Raw genomic sequence first — 24,209 nt, forward strand, 5'->3', positions numbered from 1 at the left:
AGGCAGCCAGGAAACAGCTGTACAGCGTCAGATTCTTGAATCTGTCTGTGTGTAGCTTTGAGTGTCACCCCTCCTATGTTTGTGCGAGTTTTATTTGGGTACTCCAGTTTTCTCCCACATGCCACTCGTTCATAGAAACGGACAAACATCCCAATACAGAACCTTGATGCCCATGGAGATATTAAACTGGACATAATTGATGTTGTCATATCGATTGCATTACAACTGTATTAATCTAAAACTAAAAGCTGCATTTACATTATCTAAGTAAATGGTGTCTTATTCTTGTAAATGCTTGTATCTGCTGCTGAGATATAATTAAAGCAGGCACGTAAGCTCCCTGGCGCATTACGTTGTAACTAATACAAACAGCTGGAAATGACCCCAACACAATGGCAGGAAATGGGTGGCTCAATGCTCAGAGCAGATTGATCTCCACAGGGGCTATCACAAGCCCCATGGGCTCCAGGGGTTGGAACATTACAGGTAATGGCTCTGTTCTCCAATGAATTTGGTATTTGTATCCTCATTCCACACTTATCTTTGTATAATACATGTTTATAGTTGAGAATTTCAATTAAGACACATTCGATTATACAATAACCTTTACTAGCCACAGACTTAATGTCTGATAAAGGGCTGTGTTATACATGTTGTTGAACATACAATTAAAAATTAATCTTACATGAACGTTAAAAATGTATTTTATACTTGTGTAATGTAGCTCTCACAGACACCGTCTTGTTCAGTTATATGTATATTTATTGTGAATGAAGTCCACCGACTCACTGATAACTTCACGGCTAACCACGAGTGGCTATATACACCTGGGTAACTTCAGTGACTACACTACACTCCCTGCGTAGTTGGCTGGCTACACAGGAGTGGACGCGTAGTCGTCACGAAGGCAATATAACTCTAGCCTTTCAAGACTACAATGTGCCCAATCCAAAGATGATGAAGACAACCCGCTCCAAGATGACGACGGCGACGACAGCTCCTTGGTTCCCCCACAACAGCAGCCCAGAGCCCTGTTCCACGCCGGCTTTTATCCCCCTAACGACCCGGCCACGCCCCTTTTCCCCAAACACTCTCTCACAGCACCTGGCCCTGTCTGTCTCTGTCCCAATTACTATTTATGACCATTTATGTCCCGTGCTTATCCTCACGCGACCCTGTCATCGCATCAATCATGATTAACGACCACTTAGGTCCCATATTACCCTTACATGACCCTGTCTGTTCCCATCACGTTAATTAGTAACCACGGCCACGGAGTCGTACTGTCCTTACATCCCCCCCCCGTACTGTCCTTACACTTGTAACAATAATATCTCGAGAAAGAAGTGTAAAATATTATTTAAAGAATAACATTTTTAATGTAAAATAATGAACATGGATTTCCATTTTAGCAACGTTTTAATAGAATAAGTCTGAAGATTGTTTGGCAATTGAACCAAATACACATGTATTGTACTACAAATGCAAGTGCATTGTCTAATTTCACCAAAAAATGTATGTTGGGCTGCAGTTGCAGCTGAGCACTGCTGTTCATATGAAACACCCATAATAAAGCACCTTTCGTTAATTGAAAATAAACCAATTGCATGACAACCAATTGTGTTCAATAACTTTCTGATAAAAACTCAAATTTAAACGAATGACCTTCAACCTAAAGAACATAACCGTTCATGAATAAAAAAATGTATTTAAAAAATCTTACTATGGTTATTAAAATGCACAGGAAACAAAGGTGATGATCCACGATAAATGCTGCACAGGAAGGCAAATCATTGCATTTTGGGTTGTGCCTGCATCAGTAACTGCACATTCAAGCCCCAAAACGTGGTTTTCACCAATAGGTCATGACTTAAAGTCAGCAGGGAGAGAGAACATTTCATGAAAGAAAATTAATCATGGAATAAATATCGATGATACCTATAATTTCCATGATTTACTGTATGTTCAGATATTTTTTTGGTGGCTCAGTGTGCAAGGCTTTGCTCTACAGTACGTATTTGTATCATTATAAAAAAAATGCAACTTTACAATACAAAATTTGTATATTCTAAAGCACATCGTTGCTTCACTAGCCAGCATTTATCAGTGCAGTGATGTATGTTGAAGCAGCTTCTATGGATAATATTACGTCGGGAGGTCTTCATCCAGCAGAGTGCCAAGGGGTTTTAAAATATTCACACTTATCATGGAGTTTGCTAATTAAATTTTTGTGAGTTTTCACATCACAAAATCCACTACGAAATGGATGGTGGATTCGCAAAGTAATTATTTTTTTAAATGTACAAATGTACAACATAGACGCATGAAAATCTACTGAATATATCAATCCAATATAACACTGCCGTTAACAAATATCACCTCCTATAGACACGTGTGGCATTGCGGGGGGGGGGGGGTATGTGTATTCCAATAGTAGAATTTATAACCTCGGTGTTACCCTAAATCACTCAAGATGTAGCAAATGTGTTCATTGAGCAATACATATGTGTGGCGGTCAAACATTTGTTTAAAGTAATGCAATGCTGTAAAAGGAAACATTAATTTACTCTGTATTACCTAATTTTCAATTAATGCACTGCATATTAAAGCATCACATTATGGGCTTTAATTCCGATTATTAGAATTGAGTAAAAATTTCAAATAGCATAACACCAATGTTTATAATTTTGCAAAAAACTAAAAGATGATATAAACTGTAAAATGATAGTACAGATGTTTTCAATTAAGTACTTAATTTACAAGACCAATGCATGGCAAGAACCAAATTTTAATTCAGAAAAAGTGTGTACAAATTAAACCCCAGATGCATAATGGGAAACAGATGATATAGCACAGCTGCCCATTAGTGACAGTCGTAAAACACAGCAGCTGCAAAATAAATCAGTGTAGTCTGTCAAATTTATACTCTGTCCAAACAAACACTGGATTCTGTTAGTCATTAACCTCCCGCACTGCAGACACAAGCACATTCTTTTGTGGACAGTGAGTTAGACACGATCGTGATTGATGCGCATGTCACAAGAATAGTTGTACACGAAACAGCAATCAATCCAGAGGCGTAATGGGGTGTAAGGAGGAATGGAGATGTCGCAATTGCTGTGCAGAAAGCACGTTATTTAAACATTCTTAATTTATCTTTGGTGCCCATTATCTTTTGTTTATTCAAGAAAGCCTCACTCAGTCTTAAGACTATCCTTAAGGAGCGTCCTCCATTTGGAAACATGTTTTCCAACTCAATTACATGTAGTTGGAACGCTCTTCCTTCCGATTTTAGGATTCCACTGGAGCTATCTATGCACTTTAAATCTAGATTGGAAACGCATTTCTTTAAAACTGCCTTTCTTGTTTAGTTTGCTGTTTTGCACGGTTGGCTATGTACGGTGCGAAAGAACATACATTAAATTAGTATGAGGCAATCAGAGAGTACCTAGAGAGATCTACACTAAAAGGGGATACAATTAAATGTACTTGCTGTAAAACAATCTTCCTGGTCACATTGCAGCCTAGTGGCTTTATCAGTTTCACAAATATGTGAAATCCACAAAACCTCTCTCCTCCAATATGTTGGAAAGGAGGGGTGTACACCACCAGCAACCACGGCTTACATCAAATCATGAGCAGACCCATTCGTAAACTAACAAATGTCCACAGACATACATACAGCATAAACAAAATATACTGCGTGTTTGAAATGTTAGTATACCTCCATATTACTTTTCACAGCGAGACGGTAGTTTTTTTAATATGAGAAAGTAATTGCAAACACCATCCAAAATGTACTTCCAATCAAAAACAAATACGTACATATTTCCACTCACATAAAACAGAATTATGGCACGTAAAAAATGGCATCCATGTTAGCACACTATGTAATGTGTCTTCAACACAAATTTATGTAAAGCAATACATCCATGAAATATTGTAGTTTACATAATTAATAAATAACTTTACAAATTTCTCTGGAATTTGTATGCTATTTATGCAAACACTCTTATCTTGAGGATGTTTTTGCATTATGCAGCTGCATTTTGCTTTAATTGGGCAAACAGATTAAGAAATAAAAGATACACACAGTGTACGTTCAAAATATTCATATCGTTCCGTGTGACACTTAAAAGCAATTCTAGATTTGTAAGCTTTCGTGACTGCAAGGATTCATACTCTTAGTTCTTTCGGTAAAGTCACGTAGGTAAAAAATGAAATTAATAAAAATAAAACATTAAGAATCACGACGTTTCGGAGGCAACACAAGTCTCCGTCCCACCTGATGACGGAGACTTGTGTTGCCTCCGAAACGTCGTGATTTTTATTGTTTTATTTTTATTAATTTCATTTTTTACCTACGTGACTTTACCGAAAGAACTAAGAGTACTTAAAGCAACTCAATTGACGCTGTAGGTGTACCTTTTGATTTATTAAACTAAATTATATTTGATTTAACACGTAGTTCTTTCGCGACCAATATTATTCATAATAAACGTTTTTGGGTTAGATCGCGTTATTTATAAATGTGTCGTAACCCTCCACCACCCGACACGGCCAATCAGTAAAAAAAAAGTGTCACGTTGACAAAACACAAATAGTTCACTACTTTAGCCCACCGGTGTGTTTAAGAGTGAATCCACAATATTTACAATTTTTGAGTACGACGTTTCGCTGGTAATTACATCCAGCATCATCGGGCAATTTGCCACAATGGTGAAGCCCTCACTTGCTCCCGGTCTTAAATAGGGCAGCAGGATGATGTCATCATTTAACTCATTCAGGCGCAGTGATTTGAGGCGGAGGTGGGGGTATTGTAATGATATAATAGATTAGTAATCAGTTCATTATTATTAGTAATAAGTTGTAGATTAGTAATTCGTTGTAATGCGTGTTATTGTAATATATGCTACGTTAGTAATCAGTTAATTAGTATGTGTTTCCCCTCACTGCACCTGAATGAGTTCAATGATGACACATTTATAAATAACGTGATCTAACTCAAAAACCTTTATCATGAATAAATGATATTTGGTCTACATCTTCAAGGCTTGCGATTGGAGCATGCATATTAATGTTAGCTGGGCAATTCTATCCGATATAATATTGAGTCCTAAAACTCTATTTGATTCCCAGATGGACGAAGAATCCCATTCTTCATAATGACTATCAAATTCTTTTTCGCACAGTACATAGCCAACCATGCTAATCGGCGGTGCAGGAGGACAACGAACTAAACACAAAAAACAATTCTACTCTCCCACTTTATGACAGATAAGGTCACTAATTTTCAATTGATTGGAGTTCTCCCCTTTTATTCTCACCTCACTGTGTCCAGCGATGTGCAAAATTATTTATCTCAATGCTGTCTCCAGTTCAACAAATTTTGCTTCGTCAGATAGAGTCCGTGTGGTTTATAAAGCAATGGTCAGGTAAGGAAATGTTTATTGCACCTTTGATTAGCGCGGGTGGCTAAGTACGGCGTAAAATAAGTTCAACATATATGTCACGTTGGTACCCAGTGATTCTTCACATCTCTTATTCTGCCAATTACATATTTAGGGAAATCAGAGTTTGCAGGTGACTGACAGCCAGTTGGATAAACTACCATTGGGGAAAAATGTGACCACATATTAAAGGATATCCACTGTGGAAATAAAGCAATGGTTCCAATTGATGTTTATGCTCTTGATATATTGTTTCTTTATGAGATTATGAGGGATGACAATGTGGAGAGGCCTTCATCCAGCAGTGTGTAACTCATGGCTGATGATGATACATCGTTTAAACTCATAACAATTCCTGAGTATTCTGTTAAAACTTAAGAATCCTACTCATGAATAACGTTTGTACGACACCTGGATTGAAGCCAAAGATAACTTTTAACTTGGGTAAATTTCTAACTTTCTTAAGTTTTTCACTTTAACTAATACTCCAAAAACAATGTGAAATACCAAAATGAGCAGATCCATTTTTTCCCTTCTGGCAAAGCATGTGATCAACTTTGAATAACCAGGAATGTAAATTACACATTTGGGATGAAGCTTGCTTTTTTAAGTGATCTGTGATAGATATTCTATGATAATTTTGCCAAGAACAGTGTGCGGCGAAAGAGAAAAAACCTGCTAACTTTACATGGCGGAGAGCTTATAAAATATCCATGAAATGGATGGCTCTCAAAAATGAATAAGCATGTAAATTCTACATAAACGTGTATTAATAATTTATGAGGATTAAAAGTGTAATACATTGCAGGTTTAATAAATGCCCTGTTGACATTTCAAACCACATATTAATTTGGTACAGGAAATTTTATATAGCTCAAAATTAAATTATATTTTTACAGATTCCCAAACATGAAGATAGACAAATCATTAATGAATTGCACTTAAAGACACTAAAATGCTTGCCTTTTAGGAAATTTGGATTCTAATTTTATTTTCATACTAGAATGAATTTCAGAGATACTCCTGGGCAATTGTTCAATATATGTTCCATTGTTATTATTTATTGAGCCTCACTGAGTCTCATGACTCTTTTCCAGCTGACTGTAGGTGGGGGGGGTGCTATATAGTCTGGCGGTGGCGGCACACTCCTGTAATCCAGCACTGTGGAGGTGGAAGTAGGGGTTGGTAGATCACACAAATGTGTGAAACCTCCTTCCCGTGGGCATTGAGTTGCCCAGAAGGCGGTATACCAAACATGGACTCCCACCTATTCCACCTGCATGAGCGAAGAGTGTTGACCTCTCGCACATATGACTCTCTCCGGGTGCTCAATTTTCCTCCCATATGTAAACACTCCTTATTTGGTTGATGGCACTTTAATATATAGAGAGCATGGGCGTAATTTGGTGCTAGCTCACTGTGGTGGGGCTGCCTTTCTCACTTGTCTGTGATTCTTAGTGCCTCCGAGTCATTTTCTCTCTTTGAGAGTGAGCAAATACTGTGCACGTGACAAGTTTTAATTATTATAAATTATCATATATATTCCAATTGTTTTTTTGCGGGTAATTGTTCTCATTTGGAAAATGTGGACAATGACGCCAGCACGCAATGGCCAACTCTTATGAATGACGTCATGGGATCTTTAACGTCCTGTAATGCAGGTGGCGTGTGTTTGAATTGTTAACGCACCAGCAGCATTAATTAGGGTGGCCACTGTATTCGAACCGTGAACCTCTGCAACAAGCGGTGAACGCGCTACTTGCTAGGCAATTTCCTAAGTTGTTCATGACAGCGAGTCACTATTTGCCCAGGTGGTATGGACAGCTTCAATCTAGGTATAAACATACATCCTATTTCTCAGGGAAAAGCAGTGTAAAAAATGCAGAAACCCATAGATAATTGTATTCCTGAGGTTTGTCTCCCAAACGTCCAAGCAGATAATATAATTACACTCCTCAAATGTTTTTTTTGGTTATACCTCACTAGAATTATATCATCACTTGTACAAAATAATTGCAGCATTGTGAATCGTACAACCATGCAGCTTACCTACCTACGTCTTGAAACGTGTGGGTGTATTTGCGTATTTCCTCAAAATTGTACTCAAATTAAGTTTCAAGCAGATTGTTTTTAGTTGGATGTAATATGCCGTATTAGTCATTCCTTCGAGGCAACTGATCATTGGATTCCTGCTGTTATGTTCATGTTTTTGTCCATCAACATTGTATTATTGTGTGTGAACAAAATGGCCCACGTAAAAAAAATTGATAATGGAAGATGAGGTAATAGTTGTGCTTGTATGCGGCTTCAACTTTTGTGTAAATTACAAGCTGAGCAATTTCCAGGAAATCGCAAAAAAACTCAAGAGGATCCTTCATGAAGAGTAATCCTAGCGGAACCAGAGGCACACATGCATAACAATGAGCCTATGCAGTATGAATTAATGTAATAGCTAATTGTAGACGTGACATTAATTTGAATGGCGCTGTAAAGCAGCCTATATTCTGCTTCGTGTTACGCTAAAACTTAGATGTACTAGCCTTTTTCCCGTCCAAGGATGGGTGTATTGCAGTAAATCTGAAACTTGCAAGTGAAAAGTAGACCGAGACGTGATATTTATTGCATTAATGCGTGTGCAATTTGAAAGGGCACAGTGACAGACCTATTTCATTTAAAGGTTATAATCCCTTGTTCATCATGACATCCTTTTTACTTCTATGTCTCAATAGCGTTATGGAGAGCGCGTGACGTGATGGTTCTGCCTTTGTAGTGAGGGTTGTAAGTTGATGCCGAGTAGCCGCTAATTATTATGGAGGGGTGTCCATTTGAAGGACGTCACCTATTCATGATTATTAATGAGGGGGGCTGTTCGTGTTGGAGTGTCGTCACTTGCTCATGATTATTAGTGTGGTGGGGAGTACTCCACATTGAGTGACGTCACCCACTCATACACTATGTAACACGATTTTTGTTCCTGGGTAGTAAGTGTTATTTTCTAATTGCTTATGCCTCAAAAGTATAGAAAATGGCTATAATTCCCCACAAACTTTGCTTTTGTGACCAGGATTTTATGTGAAGGAATGACACAAATGTACACGTTTTCTCATTTAAAATAGGTAAATTCAAAATGTCACTGTCCTGGTCACAAAAGCAAAGTATGTGGGGAATAATAGCCATTTTCTGTACTTTTGAGGCATACGCAATTGGAAAATAATAGTTTCTACCCAAGAACAAAAACATTTTTTTGTTACAGTGTTACGGATGAGGGGTGGCGGGGTGTCCATTTGGAGGACGTCACCTGCTCATGAATATTAATGAGGGGAGATGATGGTCGATGTTGAGTGACGTCACGAGCGTTAAGGACATTCCTGGGTGATATTACAAATATGTGTATATATTAACTGTGTACATAGCTACATATCGAACTGGTTGGAGCAGTGGCACAGTGATTAGCACATTGTCACCTGGATTTGATTCCCGGATACGGTTAACATCTGTGCAGTGTAATATCTGCACTAATCCAGGGCTTCACCAACTGGCAGTGAACAGTGTGGTGAATTATGGCCAAACAAACTCCATTCTCATGTATTAGGTTACATATCCAGCTGGGTGGAGTATGCTACTTGCAATCGGAAGGGTGCGCGTGTAAAACAAATCGGAGGTAACTCATTAAAAAAAATCTATTTTGTGAGGAAGTCAACATTTGTTGGCGTATGGAAAGACACACTCCCACCAAAGGAATGTGGAATGTCCATTACTTTCTCAGGGCTGTGAATAGAAGATGCATGCCACCTCATGCACAGCTGAGCAGAAAACAAAATTGTCAGTGATTTCTACACTTTAATTAACCAGTTTGTAGAAACGTATATGCGCATATACAAACTGGCCTCAAAAATGCCAAGGGCTGCAAGTGACCTTCATCACTGCATCGCATTTTTTCTCATGAGGGTCATTGGAAATGCATTGCATATTCATGTATTGTGCATGCATGACCATTTAAACTCATATAAATTAAAGCTCTGTAGATTTCCGGCTTAAGAAAAATTCCTGAAATTCAGTCACTGTACAAGCTACAAGTAGAAGTGTTCACGGCTATATGGCTGTACCAATTGTAAAAAAAAGCTATGGAACCGAGTTAAGAAGATAGTGGGATGGGTTTTCTTGAAGGATAATCATCCTGTCTCTCATTCAACTGTGACCTATTATAAACTGCACACGAGAAGCCGACCGAAACTGAATTTCTGGTTTCGGTCGAAACCGAAGCCGAAACCGAAAGTTTAACTACACTTTCGACCGAGACCGAAACAGAACGGCATATAACCGAAGTTACCGAACACAAGATTTATGAAATATGTCATTATGCAATGCTCCTTTAATTAAAAAGAAATCTAGAACTAATCATTCAAATCTTTAGGTGTTACTTACTTAGTAATTATATCCAAACAAACGAATGTTGTAGTTAAGAAACAACAGTTTTTCCCACATTCAGCCAGACAGGCTGCCGTCTGTTGACCGGTCATATACACATTAGCAGACCATGGTTGCGGCTGTAACCTCGCTCCCAAGTTGCTGCTGCTGACGTGTATGTGTTTACAGCCTATTGCATAGGATTGCCTAGCGCCGACTGACCGGCCGATAGGCAGTGATAGACGTAGCACTAGGATTATATTCTAAAAATAGATCTTCGGTTGACAAATGACGACCGAAAGTCAATATCAGTTTCGGCCGAAACTGAAACCAGACCGAAAGTTAAAAATTGACTTTCGGCCGAAACCGAAAGTATGCCGAAAGAGGCTATTTGCCAACTTTCGGCGCCGAAACCGAATTTCGGTCGGCCTCTACTGCACACCACGATGGAAAACAAAGCTGCTGCGTTTCAAAACCAACAAAATAACTGATGCAATGTTTGAAATAAAACTAAAAAAAATTTATTTTACCAGATAAAGCCCACTCAGCTATTAACAATTTTTCAGAGGCGACCTGGCCACAAATGATAGCTCAACGAAGTGGCGTATCACGTGGAAATGTATAGCAGGCAAATCATCTATGAAAAGATGTCTTCAAACTGACCACTGAATGTATTTACAAGAAAACAAAATATGATCTCACAGTTACAATTATTGAAATACATATTTGATGTGGAATATTCTGTGTCTGTAAATATGTTTTGTGCTTCGTGAAAGATTAAGAGTCCAGTGCATTTTATGTGTGTGTAGCATTACAATTACTGTATTATAATTCCAATGAATTGCACTTTTACACTTCAATAATCATTAGGTCTAATAAGTGTTGTAGCCAACAAGTCATGCATTCAACATTGTTAGGGATTAAGTAGTGCTTAGCAGTAAAATTCCAACTATCTGAAGTTCTCTGTCATTAAAAATATTCAGGCTTGAATAGCTCCCCTGTGTTTGGCAGAGCCATTCTAGGGAATAAAGAGGAATGTTGCACAATCAATAGAAATGGGAGAGATTGATACCAGAGAAGAAAAAACAGGCTGGTCTTTATTCTTGCCTGAGAATGGCAGAGAGGAGGCATGGGTAAAATGCAAATTTGAACCTAAGGGAATAATTAACCCCCAGAGAGCAAGCCATTTGCTATTTGGCTCCAAACACCCACTCACGTTCCCTTTGGCTGCTCCACACTGGGAAAAATAAACAGGGTTCTTTTTATTCAACTGAAAATGTCAAGGAATTGCAAAAATAAGATTATTATTTTTAAATATGACTGCTTCTTGTAACTTATTCTGACATTTTAGCAAGGATTTTCCTCTTCAGGTGATGTTAAATAATATCAGTGAATGTTGGATATTTCTCATTATTATGTGCACCGTTTTGTTCGGAATTACATTGCTACTCAATAGGAATATCTGAAACCAGATGGCAGATAAAATATACGCTAGAAAACCGAGAGAACGTTACATCTAGATGAAAGGATGTACTCCAAATGTATCATGAAAGATGCTGGAAATTACAGCTCACTCCAAGCGGTGTGCTTACATGCAATGTTGTTGCAGACAGACGTGCCCACTATGTGATCTTTGACATCAACAGATGTGACCATGTAAATAAATACAAATTCCAGGAACTTCAAAACCTCATCTCGAGTGCTAAGGTAACTTAAAGGATTTTTTCCAGTAAACCTAAGCGTCACACACATCATGCTAATGTCAGAGCTTTGAGCTGGTTAATATATAACTGACCAGCTAACTGCAGATTTGCAATGCATGTATGCACATACCTTTAAAATGGAGCTAAATTACTGAAAATTCAGCTAATCTACAATAGTATTGAGATTTGAAATGCAATCAGTGAGTATGACAGTACTAAGTGTAAAATTTAAATAAGCACATTTAAGAAATAACGCATTGAAAACCCAAAAATGTGAAAATTATAAAAATGACGTATTAAGTATTAACCTGCAGCCACATCAAACATTGCACGAGTTATCTGTATTTATCATGAATTTTTATGATACTATCTTGGGAGGTCTTCAGGCATGAAGTGCAATCACAGATGCAATGCTTGTCAAGCTGGTGTAACCTTGGAAAATGATAGGACCTGTAATGCAAGGAAAGAGCAAAACTGGTTTCACAGGCAGCTCACGATGTTGTCTCTAAATTATGCTTTTGCCCCTCACTGAACTATTTGCTTTCATCCCTGGAGAAATAATTAAGTGTATTTAACCAATTCTTAATGAGGATAAACAAGCTTTGTTTATAAACTTAAGATGATGAATACACGCATGGTATTATCCCAGTACTTTTCTACCAACCACTGCTAGGCAAACAAAACCCGAGACGGGTTTTGCTTGCCTGAGTTTTATTTCATGTTCCAAAGAATGAGTTGCCAAAGGAAAAAAAATGTTTCATCAACTATATTAATTTTTTTTAATGCACTGAAACGTATCAGAACTGCGCATTATTCGCAATAACTTTTCAAGGTCAACCTAACAACAACACCAGACTATCTCCACAATCCAGACTTTCAGGAAACTCCAAGTCGGTCGACATTGGCACTGCTAAAGTCCCTGCAGACTGAACTCCACCCCGCCTGCGGATGTAAAGAGTCAGCCCATTGCCCGTGTCTGCCTGTCTGCCTCATCAGGAAGCAGTTAAGAGGGTAGAGGAATGCACGCACTCATTTGCCAGGGGTCCCATCACGACATCCGGCGTAACATTTTCGTCTGTTAAACGCTGCCACTGAAAGCAATGACAAGGAGTCAAGATTCACATTTATTATACTTCTGACGCATCTTTAACCATCATAATCCATTCCTGTCACTTGCTTTCCTAATACGTCTTCATTCTAGATTTGAAGCTTGCGTGACTGCAAGGATTCATACTCTTAGGTTTTTTCGGTAAAGTCACGTAGGTAAAAAGTAAATAAATAAATAATGATTCAATAATAGAAATAATGATTTATAATTGTATTTCTATTATTATTTCTATTTTTTACCTACGTGACTTTACCGAAAAAAACCTAAGAGTATAATACGTCTTCGTTTACGAATGCGTATATAAGTTCCCATGTGGATATTGCAAGATGTTAGATGAAATACTGCTTTGTGATACATTTATACTGGCATCATGTTTGTTTCCGGCAAACCACTTGATGCATATCAGGAATCTTTAGCAGACAAGATGAGGTCAAGCAATACCCACTGCGCCAGAAGTCAACAACCCTATAGGTGATTCTGTGCTGTTGTTGATGTATCTTCATTAATATTGTACAGACCTGCAGCAAATCATCTCCTGTGCAGGTGCTGGGAGGTGGCGGCAGCATGAGGAGGAGGCAATCACCCAGCATTGAACTGAACATGGATGATGATCTAGATTTGAAGTTTTCGTGACTGCAGGGATCCATACTCTTCAGTTCTTTCGGTAAAGTCACGTAGGTATAGAATATGATGATCATCATATGTACAGTAACATCAATTCTTTCATACACACAGATATGGACCTTGCTCACGAATGCCCTTAATTCATTGTACAATACACGTTCAATTGCAATCAAAATACATTAAAATGCTGATCACAATATCGCCGCAATGCTAATTCAAAAGGTGTGTTGTTTTTTTATGTTAATACTCACATCGCTTTTCTTAAACTTTGCTTTCCAGCTTTTCATTGTTGAGTCCGATGGTGTTGTCCACTTGCTTCAACGAATTTCCCCCCCACCTTAAATAGAAAAACAAAATAAAAATCACTGATAAGAAAATCAAAAGTGAAAGAAAAACCAAGACAAATATAACAATGGGCGGTCATATTTCCTTAAATCACATCAAATGTATTATAATACACATGCACACAGAATTAAAAAATATCCTCCAGAGGGGCTCTATATAGCTCCCTTTAGTCGCTGTCCTCGTGCAGTAATAAAAACTTGAATGTCAAAATTAAATTCGCTATCCGCATAACATTTTAAGTATAATACAGTATCGGAATGCAATACCTTTAATACCAAACATGTTTAAAAAAATTAGGGCAATCATTTATAACCACTATATTTAAATGCAGTGAATGCCACGATCGAGCGAAATATGTCGGTACTTGTACAATAAAAAAAAAGTGACGAGAAAAATGCCCCCGTTTTTAAATCAAATAACAGCAAGAAGCTGCGCTTAATTTATGAATACCTGCAAACTCTGGCTCAGTAAAACTAAACAAAAACCCTCACTCTCACTGCGAGGTAAGAGACGTGCAAACTCTAAAAGAAGTTACACGTGGGGGTCGTGTTTAAACGCCACACACAATCATTTGGGTTCGTCAACGCAACTAGATTCCAGATTCCACTCTCCACGCGTTACAATTAAATCCTCACAATTCACCCTCCCGCTATACTGCGGACTCACTTTATACCAAGCAAACACGCCAGGTTACCTTAAAAAAAAATAAACCGCACACGTAAAATAGCATGCAAACTTTCAGAGCGAGGAACTAAACAAATGCTCGGTATAAGATACTTTGAATCGATGATGCTGCCTGCCACACAAAAAAGTTGGTCCGCTGCTTTCGCAAACGCGTCGCGCCACTCCGCAAACCGCTTTGTCCGCTGCGGGACCCCGTAGCCCCTGGGCTGGGTGGGGGGGAGGGTAGCAATGATGTCATACGTTCAGCACAACAATTTGACGTCATGTAGTTGGGCCCGTCTTGCGTTGTTGAGTGGGCGATGTCGTCATGCTATGACGTAACGCGGCGGGAAGGGGCGGGTCAGAGTGCAAGGGTCAAGCGTAGTCGGCGTGGGTTACAGCGAGCGCGCTACCGCTATTGTTACTATTGTTGCTTTTGTTATTATTGCTAAGTTTAGTATATTCGCGATTTTTTTGCAGCCTTATCATGTCCATCAACTACGCGGCCGGCCTCTCGGATTACCCGCATAAGGGGAAATGCGGCCAGGCCGAGGTTTGTGTGGGGTGTGCGTGTTTGTGAGTTCCGCCATAGTTGCGTACAGGCGCCGCGCGATTGCTGTACACTGCACTGCTACCGTTATCGAACATACGTGATGCATCACGACTGGCTTTTTTCATCGTCTAGCGTTATCCATAAGCTTGCACGTTTCCACTGCAGTGTTATCGAAGTCCGGTAATATACATAACACGGCCACTGCAGTGATACGTAACAATATTGCAATTTTAACACCACTCGTGGTAGCAAATACAGTGGGAGCATCGTGCATAAGTAAATAGGACTACTTTTAGAAAGGAATACTATCTATAATCTAGTTCCGTTCTGTGTCTGCACATGTGCAAATGTGTGAATGTAACAACTTGGCGCCGGACGTAGCCAACCGTGCTAATTGGAAGTGCGGAAATACGTGATTAGTATTTATTCCATGGACCTCTTGGGTTTTCCAGACCGATGTTCAGCTGCATGTGTTTAAGCCAGAAAACTACACCGGGTTTTGACCGGCAGGACCTCATCAGCAGCGCCAGGCTTGTTAAATGAATGGTGCAGGGCATGTGTATAGTATAAAGTAGTACCATGGAAAATGTTAAACTATTTTATGGTCCAGCACTAACAGTGCTGCTTCACCATAGCTTTCAACTCGCTATCCATCGTATATCCAACTCGCTACTTGTACTCCACTCTATCATAACCCAGAAATATCTCTGTCCTATTATTTATAACCTGCACCTCTCTCTACCCCGAACCATACTCTACCCAATCATCAGTCTTTTAAAATCATATCTCAATACTAACCATATTCTACTTCCACTCAACCCATGCACCAAAGCTAACCTTAAACTGTACACGTTCGTAAATAAGTAATCCGTAACACCGTCACTTGTCCCAACTAAACTACCTTTAACCCAACACAATTCCTCCTCGACCACAGCACCATCTTCAATCAACTTTACCCTTAATCTACTCAGTACCAACATCTTAACATTTCACCATATGCTGTAGTTGTACTTGCTGAATTGCCTTTAACCGTACCCAGCTTGTTCCTGTACATTTGTACCGATATTGTCTGTGCTTTTTTTCCTCTGGTCTCAGGTGAAAATTTTATGTATATCCCATGATGTAAATAAAGAATATATCAACGAACAGCTGCTTTAAATACATGTTTTCATAATATCGATTGATATATAACCCCACCGTTACCATTCACCACTTTGAACTTGCAGAAGATAGATCCACCGGAGGAGGTGGATCGCAAAGTGCTCGAGCTCGCGGATTTAGTCCGTGCCTCCAAATACATGGTGATACATACAGGCGCTGGAGTCAGCACAGCAGCCGGGATTCCAGACTTCAGGTTGGCACCAGCTGCACTTTGCACAGCCCTCAAATGATGCATGTACACAACCGAAAGAGGAGATGTATCTGTCGTGCATCACTTGGCCATTTTCCATGAATCAATACAGGAAAGCATGCCTGTAACACTCCTTTGAAATTTAGTGGAAATGTGTAGCGCTGTGATAAAGTTGAGGATGAAAAACATGCTGAACGCCACATCATCAGCTGGTACTTCGTGGGCCACACCTTTAATTCCCGCACTTTGGAAGCAACTATTGTGGATTGTGTACTGTTGTGAGACTACAAATTTGCCGAGCTGAGAGGTGGCTATCTGCGTACTTTTCGAGTGATAATCCAATGCATGTGTTTCCCAGATATTCCAGATTCCCTCCACCTGATCACTAAAAGGAATTGACCAAATATCCCACTAAGACCCTTTTGGATCAAATAATAGCAACCTGCATGTCCTTTGAATCTGACCATCTCTCCCAGCCTGCAAATTTGTTTTAATCTTATATAGAGCCCTATCTCTCTCCACCTCTCTTGTATTCTCTGTAATATACAGTATATCATAATTTATATCGGTTTCTTGCTTTGTTTCTCTTCCGCTGTCCCCTCATCTACCTCTCCTACTGTATATTTAGTTTCACTCCTCTGTATCTTACTCGCTTCCCCCTATCTCCCTGTTTCTCTTACCCCCGCTCTGCTTTTCCCACCTCTCCCTTTCCCGTTTCAATCTCTCTTGCCTCTTCCTAATCCTCTCACTGCTCGTCACTTTTATCCCGTTCTCTTTCCATCTTGCTCTTTCCTCGCTGTTTCACACACCTCTCCTCTCCATCTCTTCCTTTATCTACCTCACCTCCCTCATCTCTCTCTCTTGCATTTGTGCGAGATATATTATCGGGGTGGAGGGTGGGTGGGGCAGAGGCTGGACGTCAGCGTCCACGAAACCGGCTCAACACTGGGATGTGGGTGACATCACGCATACGTACACAGTGACGTCACTACCGTGTATGTAGGCCAGACAGCCAGCAAGGAATCCAGGCAGGAAGCCAGCGAACAACGTTTTCCTAATTGATAAAAAAATATATATTACTCTTAAATTGTCTGCATCGGATTCTGGAAATGTTTTGATACCCAAATTAATTTTGTTTTGTCTGATGATTACAGAGGCCCCAATGGAGTATGGACAATGGAGCAGAAGGGGTTAACACCAAAGTTCAATATCACTTTTGAGGATGCACGGCCCACTGCCACCCACATGGCTATGTTGGGGCTGTATAGAGAGGGCCTTCTCAAGCACCTGGTTAGCCAAAATGTCGACGGTTTGCACATCCGCTCTGGCTTTCCAAGGTATGAAGAACATTGCTCATTCATTGCATTTAATAATGTGGATATGGGGTCAGTTGTGCACACTGCAAGATAATACAAAAAACGTCTTCATTGTGAAATGTTCAGTGCAGTCTAAAGAAGAAATAAGGCGTGACGATTTTTGAAATCCTGAAAAAAAATAGAAAAAGCCAATTTACTAGTTTTTTTATGTATACACACTCGCATTGGTTTTTTAAGGGGTTTTAAAAATTCAAAAGTTAAGCATTGTTTATATATTTTATATACTGCTAAATAACAAAACATTAATAGATTCCCCTGATAAGATTTGATATAATTGGTTATTATCCGTATTGGTTCATCGACCATAGTTGATGGGTCGCATTTTTTTTGTTCTAGTTAATGAAAAAGCAGGCACTGCTCAGATTAATGCTTAATTGTAGACCTGCATAAATACATAAAATGTTCATGATTTTAAACATTCAATTACCAACCTACACATCCTTTGGATGTGATCATCTGTCCGTCCCAGTCAGCCAGCAAAACATTTTATCTATATAGAGGCCTGTCTCCACCTTTCTCTTGCCTTTGTACTGTATATCCCCATTGCTGTCGATTTCTTGCTTTATTTCTATCAGTTTCTCACTTCCGTTGTCCTCTCCCTCTATATTTCTTTGGTACCTCCACTGTATTTCCCTTTTTCTTTTCCCACCTCTCACCCTTGCTCTCCTTTTTCCCTCCTCTCCCTGTCCCATCTCAATCTCTTGCCTCTCCCTAATCCTCCCATTGCATGTCGCTTACCCTGCCTCTCTTTTTTCCATTTTGCTGTCTCTGTTCCTTTCTATCTCTTCCCCCTCTAACCCCCCTGCTGTCTCCTCTCCTATTTGCGTGGGATACACCATAGGGTGGACGGAGGGTAAGGGGGAGGATGTGATGTTAGTGCGATGCACTAACCCGGCTCAACGCTGAGGGATGCGAGTGATGTCATTTGGCAGATGTGCACGGTGATGTCACTACCGAGCACTTGGCGTGCCAACCAGCAAACCTGGAATCCAACAGGCAGCCATGAATCCAGCCAGATTTTTTTGTTTCTTTCTAATATCAAATGATATGAAAAGGCATACTATTTTGCAGAGGCAACCTTTGCAAAAATTTCTGGCACTGAAATTTGTATTTATGGCCTCATGACTTTTTTTGTAAGTGATTGCACTGCCTAAGATAATAAATAAGGTATAGAACACATTTTTTGGCATCCATATGCTGTATTGCTTACATTTTTTGTTATTGATTTCTGTTGAGTTTGATTATTGAAAGCAAAACTTAAAATGTAACAATTTTCAGGGACAAGTTATCTGAACTGCATGGGAACATGTTCATTGAAGAATGTGAAAGATGTGGAAAGTAAGTAGAAATTTTTAATATAACAGCTTTTTGCTTGGAGACACATTCAATTGTGACACACAACTTTACAAAAAATATATTTTTGACTAATTCAAAAGTCATCCTGGCCTTTTAAAGATGTAAAGCTGCTTTTCAACAGGTGTGAATTAATTTGTCTAAAGCATGCAATTTGTGTTCATGTGAATTTGTTGTAATTAACTTTGGTATTACCTCCTTCTAGGCAGTATGTTCGAGATCATACTGTGGGCACTATGGGTCTCAAGTACACTGGGAAGATTTGTGATGTTGTTAAAGCTAGGGGTCTCAGAGGATGCAGGTAACTTTTTTGCACAGATTATTCTGCATGTCCTTTTTTTCTTGTATTTATGTGAACTTGGAGAATATTGTATGTATGACTCATGTTTTTACATGTACATTGTGTTTCAGAGGAAAGCTTAAAGACACCATATTGGATTGGGAAGATTCTCTGCCTGAGCGAGACTTAACCTTGGCTGAGAAAGCTTGCAGGTGATGATAAAACTAAAGTCTCAAATTCACGAAAACAGATAAGGATACTGGAAGCATGTGTTCGGACGGTTGATGTTTAACCGTGTTGCACTGTTGGAAAACATTGCAAAAATCACTCGTGTTAAATGTGAAAGCAAACCTTTTGTCATGAATTTAGATTGCGTGTATGTTTAGCATTAAATGTTTTATCATTTGTGCTCTTTTCATCAGAAATGCAGACTTGACGATAACACTGGGGACAACATTGCAGATTAAGCCCAGCGGTAGCCTGCCTTTGTTGACAAAGCGGAATGGAGGCAAACTCGTTATAGTGAATCTGCAGCCCACCCAGCTGGTAAGAAATATTCCTCACTCTTAAAATAATTGAAAATGCTGAAAATGTTTTTATCAGTGTGTTTTCATGGTATACCTTTGGATACTATCCTGCTGATAATTTCTGCATAATAGCTGTGGGGTTTGTAGGCCAGTTACAACATTAGGTTATGTCGACACAATTTTCAGGATAATTTGCTTCTAAAGGACAAATGTCTGTATTGGGCTAGTTACCCTGTGTAGGTGAGCAACTATAAGTGGATATTTAAAATGCATGTCTTTGCAACTGTAGTCTCACTTTCAGTGCAGTGCTTGCTATTTATTAAGTGATCATAATGGTATTGTCCATTAAAAGTGAACTTCACTCAATTTCCCATGCTTCTCTCAAACTCTTGACATAACAGGATAAACAAGCCGACCTCCGCATCTATGGCTACGTGGACGATGTCGTGACCAAGCTCATGGGACACCTGGGGGTCATGGTGCCAACGTGGGATGGTCCCACCGTAGCAGAGAGCTCATTCAGCCGGCCGCACAACACTGCTACCAACACAAAAGTGGAGGCAACAGATTCAGCTGTAAATTGTAAACGAGAGCGTGTGAGCGAGACCGTGAACTTTGCTGCTAATTTAAAAAGAGAAAATCATAGTAGTGATTTTGTAGAGGCCAAAAAAAAATTAGCAAAAAAGGAAACAAATATTTCAACATCATAACATCCTTTTTTAAATGTATATGAAAGCTGAGGTTTACTGTATTTGTACAAGTGAAGTCTTTGCTGCGTGTTTTTTTTCCTTTGAAAATGTCCTCAATGCAGAATTATGTTGTGATCCTGGTTTTTATCTCGAGAAAATAACACATTCATTTGTTACCATATTTTTGCGTGGTGTTGGACGTATTAAAACACTGTAAGAATGGATGCATACATATTTTACAGCTTTTAATAAAAAAAGATATCCAGGAATTTAAAGAGAATAAATTAAATGTATTTTAAGAAATATAAAATGTTTAACTGCAGTGTTGTGTTATCAGAGACCAAAGCAATACAGTATATAATGCAGTGCAATACAATATTGCTGCCATTCACTTGGTTTATCCCAACTGCCAGGTGTAATAATTATTCAGCAATGGCATAACATTCGCAATGTCCAAATAAAATAGAACACTTACTAATGACATCCACTGCAATTGTTCAACCTTCAAACTTTTACTTTTGTTCACTAAAAAGGATACCCAGAGAATAGATCGTGGCTGTGGCACACAGATTGTTTTTTTATACTTGGTATTGTCCCTGTACGAGTCCTTTTATTATGGTCTTTTTGTATTTTTTTTGTATGAGAATTTTTTTTTCGTGTAAATAAATCACGACTTGGCCAGGATGTTTGGAAAGGTGGTCCTCCTTTACCAGCCTTCGTGTACCTACAAGGGTTGCTTGGCCTGCCAACAAGCAAGATGGGTACAGTCTCATCTATACAGGGTACTTCAACATTTTTTCTTAAATTTCTGAGAATTTGCAACAATACCACAAGAAATGTGTTTCCGGGCTCTGGAGACCACCTGGAGAAGATTCCAGGCATGTGTTCACAGTGATCATGAACAAGTGGAGACTGACTTTTTGAAACGAGTAACATTTGTTATCTTGTTACAGTGTATTCATTCTTTTTTCCATTAAAAACGATAGTCCCATATAAATGTGAAACATTTTAAGCACCCTGTATATTCTGTCAGTTCTGCATTATGTCTGCGCTTTATAAAACCATAGCCATGCTTGTGTGTGAATGTGAGACGTTGAGGAGCGTTCCATCAACCCTATTTTCCCTTCATAAATGTAGTGACATCGGGGATGTCACTGTATGGTGCTGGCCCAGAACGGCGGTGTCGTTCGATGTTCCTACATCGTGGACAGCACCGTGTGGGTGGCTGTGTGTAATGCCAGCCCTAGCGGGGCTTGGTGAAGCACTGGGATAGTGCGGGCACCACGCACAGCGTGTGGTTGGGGCTCCCACAAGGGGGAGTGGGAGAGTGTCAGCCGAGGGGCAGGGTTGCCCAGGGCCATGGCACTGGTTGACCCCGTAGACACGTGATCCAGAGTGTCCACACAGGGGGTCCCAGGTGGGGGGGGGGCTCGTGGGTGATCACCTGTCCAGGGAGAGCTCTTGCGAAGGATCAAGAGGGAACGAGAATGCTCGAGAAGGTGGGCGGGGCCGAGGGCGGAGTGGCCCCAACCATAGGGGATATAAGGCGGGTCCCTGAGAGGGACCGGGGTCGCTGCATTCTACAAGCTGGAAGCTCAACACCTACAAGCTGAAAGCTCAACATCTACAAGCTGGAAGCTCAACACCTACAAGCTGAAAGCTCAACATCTACAAGCTGGAAGCTCACCTACAAGCTGGAAGCTCAACACCTACAAGGTGAAAGCTCAACATCTACAAGCTGGAAGCTCTATGTCTCAAGCTGAAAGCTCTTCGTCTTATGAGGCAACCACGTGGTCAGAGACCCGAGTGAGGGTCCGACCCTTCCTAGCAGTATCTCTATAGTGGAGTTAGCTGGGTGGTCACCACCCTAGGTTGTATCTGGTAAAGGGGCAGTTACCCCTTTGTGTTACGGTGTTAGAAATAAAAGTGTTGCCTCTAAAAGGAATGTCTGCGACTCAGTTGGACTCACTACATAATTAAGGAACAACCTATTTCTGTGGTGACAATTGCGATGCAGGTGGTATATAACATTGACACTGTCGCCTGAAATGTACCGAAATGGAATGAGTACAAAAACTGTTAAAAGTAGCAACAAAGATCTTTCCTGTTGGGACATTTCAACATCCTATGAGGCCTTTGGTGGAGACATACATGATGAGGGAAGGTGTAATGACTTCAGTTATATTATCAGCCTTACCAGCCATGTCCAACATGACTGGTAAGTGATATGTGAACTGGTCCGCGCACTGCTACCGCCAACCCTCCACTGGCGAGGTAAAGTATCGACAAGGCGTGAGGATGACTGCGTTCAGCAGTGGATTTACAAAGGCCTGTAAATCAATATGATCTTCATATTACTCCGAGCGAATCCGATGTATGGAAATAAATATAAATAGGCACAACATTCCTATTGGGAAAGAGTTTTTTTTCCATAGCACATTTACTTTGATTTACTGTTTGACCTCTTACATGTGACCGCATTGCGATCGAAACGTCGTGATTTTTATTATTATTTTATTATTTTTCTATCTACGTGACTTTACCGAAAGACCCAAACAGTATAGTACTACTTTTGTTTATAAAGTCTTCTCTGTCGCTGACTTGGCATTTCTTGCTTTTTCGCCATCTTGATTGTAGAAGAGATAGCAATGAAATGCTTGGCAGCATAGATTGATTTTAGGGTTAACCATATGACTGATATCAACTTTTTGACCCTCAGCGTTGAAACTTGATAACAATTCAATCCCTTGTGATCTGTTGATGAAAATAAAATGTTCAACAACCTTTAGCATTTTCAACTTAGGCAGAATTTCACACTTTATTTAGCTAAAAATGTGTCCTTAACATTAGCTAAGCTATCTGGTTTGAGCTATTTAACACTTATGAAAGTGTAATGCTGGTGCCAAAATGTATTTGCAATTGAAATTGTGGAATATTTGTGCACCTCTTGGACTAGTCACGTGACAATTCATAATTGCTTGTATATTTTAATAAAATCGAGAAATTCAATCAAACCTTGGATAAAGGAAAGTGTTAGCATCAAAATGCAATGTTAAAGCAATATTGAAATCATGAATGAAATGAAAGGTCATTGTTTTCAACTTACGCAGAATCGCTCATCTCATTTTGATTACATTTGTTCTTGATATTAATTCAGCTATATAATGTTGAGCAATTTAAACAATTATGGGAGTGTAATGCTCGTTCTCAAATTAAATTGTAAATCAAATATTCTGTTATGTTTGCACATGTTTTGGTACCGGCTTCACAACAGTAAGTGCTTCCATATTGTAATGGAAGCGAGGAAATCAATGAATCCTTGGATATAGTACAGTTTTGGATATGTATAGCAAAAAAATCACTGTTAAAGCAGCACTGACATCGTCTCAAATGGAATGAAGTGCATATGGGAACGAAAATTTGCAGCACTTCGAATACCGGGAGATTTGCACTGAGGGCAAATGGACCACATTTTCAATTTTTGTATTATTTTAAATTAATTTGTCGACGACTATGTGAAAATGAAAGTAAAATAATTGGTTGGAAACAGTCACAGTAGGAAATTGTTATTATTTTAAATTGGCAATGTAGAAGGGGAGAGCGGAGCTAGTTGTAGCATTATTGTAAAAAAAAGTGTTATATGTATGGTGAGACATTGTCTTTTTTTCACGTTTTAGTTCCGTTGTGGTGAACTTATTAAAGACTTGAACGTAAATTCTGGTCATTTCCATACAGTAAGCCTATGTAAAGTTGGAGTGCAGCAAACAAACGGAAGTAGCA

General features: G+C 39.4%; 2 protein-coding genes across 6 annotated transcripts in view; one reads left to right on the forward strand and one right to left on the reverse strand.

Moving 5' to 3' along the window:
• Positions 1-14,535, reverse strand: part of LOC133343766 (ankycorbin-like) — a 49,313-nt gene extending 34,778 nt beyond the window's left edge. For 2 of the 5 annotated variants that reach the window (XM_061553578.1, XM_061553584.1), the window contains exons 1-2: positions 14,088-14,478; positions 13,544-13,629 (exon numbers count right to left, since the gene is read on the reverse strand). In XM_061553578.1, the coding sequence (XP_061409562.1) occupies positions 13,544-13,579 (36 nt within the window). In that variant the 5' untranslated portion in view covers positions 13,580-13,629; positions 14,088-14,478. Of the gene's footprint in view, positions 1-13,543; positions 13,630-14,087 lie in introns of all 5 variants that reach the window. The other 3 variants (XM_061553580.1, XM_061553581.1, XM_061553579.1) reach the window with 3 other exon arrangements.
• A 133-nt stretch (positions 14,536-14,668) lies between these two features.
• LOC133343767 (NAD-dependent protein deacylase sirtuin-6-like) lies at positions 14,669-21,113 on the forward strand. Its single transcript, XM_061553585.1, has 8 exons — positions 14,669-14,853; positions 16,080-16,207; positions 17,359-17,541; positions 18,859-18,918; positions 19,139-19,234; positions 19,345-19,425; positions 19,636-19,759; positions 20,142-21,113. The coding sequence occupies exons 1-8, from the start codon at positions 14,788-14,790 to the stop codon at positions 20,448-20,450; spliced, it is 1,047 nt and encodes a 348-aa protein (XP_061409569.1). The 5' UTR covers positions 14,669-14,787; the 3' UTR covers positions 20,451-21,113.
• Positions 21,114-24,209: the final 3,096 nt, after the last annotated feature.

Source organism: Lethenteron reissneri, chromosome 18 (genome assembly GCF_015708825.2).
Source record: "Lethenteron reissneri isolate LAM-NWPU_2019-01 chromosome 18, ASM1570882v1, whole genome shotgun sequence".
Taxonomy (NCBI): domain Eukaryota; kingdom Metazoa; phylum Chordata; class Hyperoartia; order Petromyzontiformes; family Petromyzontidae; genus Lethenteron; species Lethenteron reissneri.

What these genes read in the sequence shown, in the direction of transcription:
- LOC133343767 (XM_061553585.1), top strand. Translation starts at nt 14,788, where the DNA reads ATGTCCATCAACTACGCGGCCGGCCTCTCGGATTACCCGCATAAGGGG. An exon ending in GGAAATGCGGCCAGGCCGAG is followed by an intron (nt 14,854 to 16,079) that starts GTTTGTGTGGGG and finishes TTGAACTTGCAG; the next exon opens with AAGATAGATCCACCGGAGGA. An exon ending in ATCCGCTCTGGCTTTCCAAG is followed by an intron (nt 17,542 to 18,858) that starts GTATGAAGAACA and finishes AACAATTTTCAG; the next exon opens with GGACAAGTTATCTGAACTGC.